This window comes from Eucyclogobius newberryi, unplaced genomic scaffold, assembly GCF_026437365.1.
Source record: "Eucyclogobius newberryi isolate DKJ021-1_F unplaced genomic scaffold, fEucNew1.0.hap1 SCAF_14, whole genome shotgun sequence".
Lineage (NCBI taxonomy): Eukaryota > Metazoa > Chordata > Actinopteri > Gobiiformes > Gobiidae > Eucyclogobius > Eucyclogobius newberryi.
Window position 1 is genome coordinate 15,869,223 of NW_027315768.1, and position 6,000 is coordinate 15,875,222.

At 41.2% G+C, this 6,000-nt stretch overlaps 1 protein-coding gene across 1 annotated transcript; it reads left to right on the forward strand.

Annotated features, from left to right (window-relative positions):
• Positions 1-444: 444 nt before the first annotated feature.
• On the forward strand, positions 445-2,442 carry hoxd9a (homeobox D9a). The gene is made up of 2 exons (XM_072444486.1): positions 445-1,037; positions 1,436-2,442. Exons 1-2 carry the CDS (start codon positions 503-505, stop codon positions 1,678-1,680), a joined length of 780 nt encoding a protein of 259 aa, XP_072300587.1. The 5' UTR covers positions 445-502; the 3' UTR covers positions 1,681-2,442.
• Positions 2,443-6,000: the final 3,558 nt, after the last annotated feature.

Sequence of the window (6,000 nt, forward strand, 5' to 3'; positions counted from 1 at the left end):
ATTCCGGGGACAGAAATGGCTTCTGTTATTTTACAACACGTTATTACATTTATTTTACGAGGAGCTAGTAAGTCTATAAAGCATTTTACTAGCATTCGGTGCATCAAGACAATATTCTGAGAGTCTTCTTAAACAAGAAAGACCTGGGCCGTGAGCAGCTGCTGAGCTGAGAGCTGTGCGCTTTGGGCAGCACCAAGTTATAGCCTGCGTCCTGCGCGTCAAAGGGAAACGCGATTTCCCGCAATTCTTTTGCCCCAATGTGCCCCTGAAATCTGTAGAGGCTTTTCATTATTTATACAAATGAAAGGTTCGAACAAACTTGAGAAAAAAGGGGAGAGAGCTAAATGCAGGATTGATTTACTTGCTGTATTGGTAAATATGACCACGTGACCCATGTAACCAATCCCTGTAGATGCAGGCCAGCAAAAATACTATGATTGTTCATAGAGAGACGCTTTCCGTAACAGAGCGAAGCTTATTATATGAGTAGGAAGACGTCAAAATGTCGTCCACTGGCACTCGTGGAAACTGCTACGTGGATTCTCTGATGGTGCACGAGCCGGAGGACGTGTATGGGCCGCGTTTTATTCCCGCTGCTACGGTGACCCCGAGGCCGCCAAGCAGCGTCATGGACTCGGCGGATTTCTCCTCTTGTAACTTCGCCCAAAAGCCCAGCATGTTCCCACCGTCCTGGACCTCTGTCCACACGCAAGGGCTCTACCATCCGTATGTGCATCACCACCAGCCGCACCTCCCCGCTCCCGACAGCAGATATGTCGGCGTCCGCTCCTGGATGGAGCCCGTGTCTAACCACGTCCCGTTCGCAGGATTCCACTCGAGCAGCCGCCACTACGGGACAAAGCCGGCGACTGCTGCTCCTAAACCTACTGGGAGAGACGCTCTGGAACAGAACACCTCCGAATTTCCACCGTGTGCTGCGTCCGAGTGTCCAGAAAAGACGAGTAAAGAGCACAGTGGAAGTGAGCTTTCGAGCCACAGCAGCGAGCCCAAGGACGAGAAACAACAACTTGACCCAAGTAAGTAAACGGAATAGGAAGCGCTGATTTACTGCCGTAGGAACTGTATGGGCTGGGAGTGTAAAACTAGAGCTTTTACTAACCTATAAAAATGTCTGGAACTATTCCGCGGCTTGGCGAGGGGAAACCCGCCCTGCACGGGTTATTGCAGGGGATCCGAAAGGTTTTTATGTCACAGGAAGCCGGTCAGCGACATGCACAGCCCGCTACAGACACTATTTTCCTGGGATATCTCACCAGTTTTAAGCCTTTGTGCTTCAAACTATCCTTTTTACACATGAGCGACTGAAACACATGGTTTTAACAAGGAAGAAACGTCAAACTGTCCATTGTAAAAATAAGTCTTAGTGACAATTTTCAACCAATAACATTTTTTTTTAATGTTTGTCTTTTTACAGGCAACCCAGCAGCAAACTGGATCCACGCTCGCTCCACCAGAAAGAAGCGCTGCCCCTACACTAAGTATCAAACTTTGGAGCTGGAAAAGGAGTTTCTCTACAACATGTACTTGACCAGAGATCGCAGATTTGAAGTGGCCCGCATTTTAAGTTTAACTGAGAGACAGGTGAAAATCTGGTTCCAGAATAGGAGGATGAAAATGAAGAAGATGAACAGAGAGAGGAGCGGAAAAGACCTGTTTTGAGTTCCAAAACACAAACAACTTTCACTGTGGCGGCTTTGGACTGCGTGTTAAAGAGAACAACTGTGGCTAGCACATTATTTGACATGTGCTAAATACACACACGAGCTTGTGTTGTATGCATTTCAATCGACTTTTGATTTTAAAAACGGGACTGACTCCATGTGAAATGCTCCCAAAGCTGTACAGAAATTGGACTTGTACATAAACATAAAACTTTTCAGATAGACAAAATCATCTTCTTTCTTGTTTGTCTCCAATTGGTATTATAGAAATGCTTTGGACAATGTCATTTATGACAGAAGAGACAACTTTTACGCACGGCATTTGGCTTGAAAAAGGTGAACATTTCGTACAAACGTTCTTTACACGAACCATTATTACTATTTTATTTTACTTTATGCATTTAAGAACACGTTGTAAAGAGGAGACAAACGCTTCGCTGGCTAGTTTGTAACATCCCGAGTTATAAAGTTTATTTTATGGTTGGCAGAAGTGAGAATTTCCAATTGATTGTCTAAAGTTGTCTAAAGAATGTCTTTAGAACAGGAAGAAACGTCTAATAAAGCCATAGAAACGGCTAGACGTCTGGCCTTAATGATTTTATGAGCCTGGCCAGTAATTACACTCTGCTTTCAAAGAGTCTTTTTCGAGCTGTTGCTGACAAACAGAATGTGGACACTTTTTTCCACATGGGTGTCTGGTCCGCACAGTTTCAAAGGAAATCAACTTGCCCCCAATCGAAATGGTCACGTTTATCGTTCAACTTCACATCCCATTGACAAGGAAAACGGGGACACCTCAATACATCCATCCACGGTGTGATGAGAAGTGTTTTGAGGTTTACGCAACGAAAACACAAGAATATTCTTGAAAATTTTCAATCAACAATTTGAAAAATTAAATAATTTAATTACATTTCAAATAGTGACAGGTGAACTTCAATCAGTTTTATCCATATAATAAAATAAAAATGCCAGATGATCTCGCCTGGTCTGAGAGGTCAGGAAGCAAATCTCTGGCGCTAGAGGGCGACATTGGTCTTCAACGTGCCATTTGTTCACAAGAAAACGCGCCTGTGGATTGCTGTAAAACGCATTTCTAACAAAGGCACAGAGCAAATGATATATTTCCCGGCCTATGTGAGTTTGATATTTGTATTGGTGCATACAAATGTGGAAATATTAAGTATCTCCCGTGCATTAAGCTACTACTACTACTACTACTACTGAGATACTTAATGCCCTCCATTGCCTAACCAATGTGGTCATTTTTTCAAATGTATTTATAGAATTTGATCCGTGATTGTATCAAATTATATTAAATCATGAAAATAACAACAGTATAATTCAAAAGATTACAAATTATTCAGTATTCATTTTTTGTTAAATAATAATAATAATAATAATGATAATACATTACAATTATAATTATAATCACAATTATTATTATTAGTATTAGTATTGTTATAAAATAATCACAAAACATTTCAATATAATTTCGGAAGGCTGGAGCGTTAACGTGAGAAGTAACTTTGGGTTGTATTTTGAAGGACACCGCGCACTTGCATAAGAATATCTGGTCATGAGGTCTCACTTCAGTACATTATGGACGCCATAGGCCAGCGGCGCTACAGTTTGCAAACAGTGGATCCATAAAGGAGGATGTTGATGGATTATAGGCGCGATGACCTCACGCTTTGATCTGGGCTGTGGCTGTTGATGCGTGGCCTCGCTGCTGACTGCGAGGTGACTGTCACGGACAAGACATGAACCTAAAGGATGACAGCCTTTGGCTTCTTCATCTGAAAATATGACTCCACAATTACACAGTTGCAATAAGCATTGAAGACATGAATCATATCGCAACTTTGATGGGTGAAAATGCACTTTTCACATCGGAACAAGCAGTGAGAGGGAAATATTTTCTGCTCAGGTTTTTTTTTTTTACAAACAGCATATAACAGCACACAAAAACAGCTTTGGGCCGCTGTTGCTAACTTGCGCCAAATTGTACCTTTACGCACCTTCTCTGAGTATTCAAACATCCAACAGGATTATGTGAAGACAAAGCATAGGAAAATACCTATTGATATTGCCCCATAACTGCTGTTAGGAGGGTGTACTCTTTGTTTGATGTCTGAGGGGGTGTAATGTTTGCCTGAATTCAGTTTGATCTTAGACCAGGCAAATGCATTTGTTTTCGATCCTATTTTATTGAAACATTGCGTAACTAACTACCTTTTGGACACGGTTGCTTCTTTGGAACAGATTTAAACTGTGTATCCTTTGAACCCCAAGCCAGAACCCATTATGACATGTATTTTATTAGTCAAATCATTTTGAACACAGCTCTCGGTCCATGTTTCATTCGCTTTTCATTCTCTGTCGCTGAAGAACGCTCACGCAAACACAGCCATTAAAGCCAATAAGACTGTAATTTCATGTTATTGTATCATTGAACAGTCATGTTCCCATCTCAGGCTTATAACATGTTTGTGCACGAAACAACAATTTACAAATATAATCATTCTTTCTTTCAAAAGTTCTATGGTTCAACTATTTGAAATCCCATTGGTATAAACACGTGCAAAACATGTGCAGGTTTCGTAAAATAAATCAAAAACATGGTTAAAGATAAAACAGTCCCCCTATTACAGTTACATTGTGGATCTTAAACATGCACGCACGAAATGCCTGTTCATTAAATAGTTTATGGAGTATTATGTGAAGCATAATATAGACTTTTGCACGAAATGGTTTTGTTATTTGGTTCTGTTTTGGAGGTTTAGGCCTATTATTTCCTATACTTGTTTACGGCCTGCGCTTTGATGACAGAAACATGCACCTTGGTTCCAATGTCCTGGCAACGCAATCTGTTGGATCAAAATTGGATCTCTTCACACACACACACACACACGAGAAAAAGAGGGAGAAAAAGAGGGAGAAAGAGATAGAAGATAGATAGAGAGAGAAAGGGGGAGAGAGATAGAGTGAAATGGATAGAGTGCATGAAAGAGATAGAAAGAGAGAGAGAGGGAAAGAGAACACAAACGGCCAGGCCCAGACTGGCTATAAATCTCGGCGCGCTGACTCTTGCATGTCCTGCAAATGAAGAGAATGAAACGAAAGAAATTCCTTTTTGCTGCACTAATATTCACACAGTCAAGGCCCACACGGCCTCCTTTTAAATCTCCATGACTTCTTAAACATGTTTTAACCCGAATACCTGCGTAATGCTGCACAAACATGGTTTAATGTGAAAAAGCAAGAAATACTGAAATGTGTAAGTGTCAGGCCAACGGTTAGAAAGGAAAAAACAAAAAGTATTTTCGTCCATAAAACCCATCAAAGCAAACGCCCTTTCAAGGCCCTTATGAATTTGGCCAATTGCTTTTTAATCTGTTTGTTTGACAAACTCGATAGCAATTCTTGCCAATTGCTGCTGAAATAATACAAATTTAGCATTTGAAAAATGTTCGAAATGTCTTTGAAGCACTGAACTGTAGCCTATTGCAGCATCTTTCATATCTGCTCCATTTGATGCGACTGCGCAATAAAGATAGTGCGGGTTGTTTTTTCGCAGTGGCCATGGAGGGGTTTGAGTCTGCGTTTGGGAAGGGGAGAGCTGCTGCAGTCTAAATTCCTTTATGTGAGGACAATTTACAACTGGGTTATTGCGCTTTTTATGGGCCTCCATCGCCTGTCATTGGGTACCACTGGTCATGTGTGAGAGCAAACGTCTTCATGGCTCTTTCCTGGTTTCCCAGGCCATTTTCCCACCGCACACCGCGTCTATGGCGTTTAAAGCTTTTAGGCACGTCTGTTTTTCTCCAAAAATGCCAGTGCGTAGGTTGTAAAAGTCTGCCCAGTCGAGAGTTGACTTTGTGCAGCGCGAAGGACGTTTTGGACCAGACCAGGGCATTTTTTATGTTTAATCCGCTGCAGTGGCGGCTCTTCAAATGTCCATCATCAAAGCTCAAAGAGAAAATATGGATTATCCATCGGCTAATTGTGAGTATTTTGTGAGATAGCAGCTCATTTACGCCCGTGTGCGCGCGTATAGACTGTGACAGCTTCCTGTTTCATTCGTCATGTTAATTTGCATCAGGCTAATCGTACTGTTTTGTATGAATATATGCATATGCTGGGTTTTCAAGTGAAGAGTGTTGTAATCATTTGATTGACCAAGATTAGATTGACCAAGTCAAATACTGTTAAATGTTCTATAAATCTAGGAGATTGTAAATTTGGATTAGGCTACATTGTAATAACTAAAACAAGTATGTTGTAATAGTCTTGTTTGAACAGTTGGAGTTTTGAG

What these genes read in the sequence shown, in the direction of transcription:
- hoxd9a (XM_072444486.1), top strand. Translation starts at nt 503, where the DNA reads ATGTCGTCCACTGGCACTCGTGGAAACTGCTACGTGGATTCTCTGATG. An exon ending in GAAACAACAACTTGACCCAA is followed by an intron (nt 1,038 to 1,435) that starts GTAAGTAAACGG and finishes GTCTTTTTACAG; the next exon opens with GCAACCCAGCAGCAAACTGG.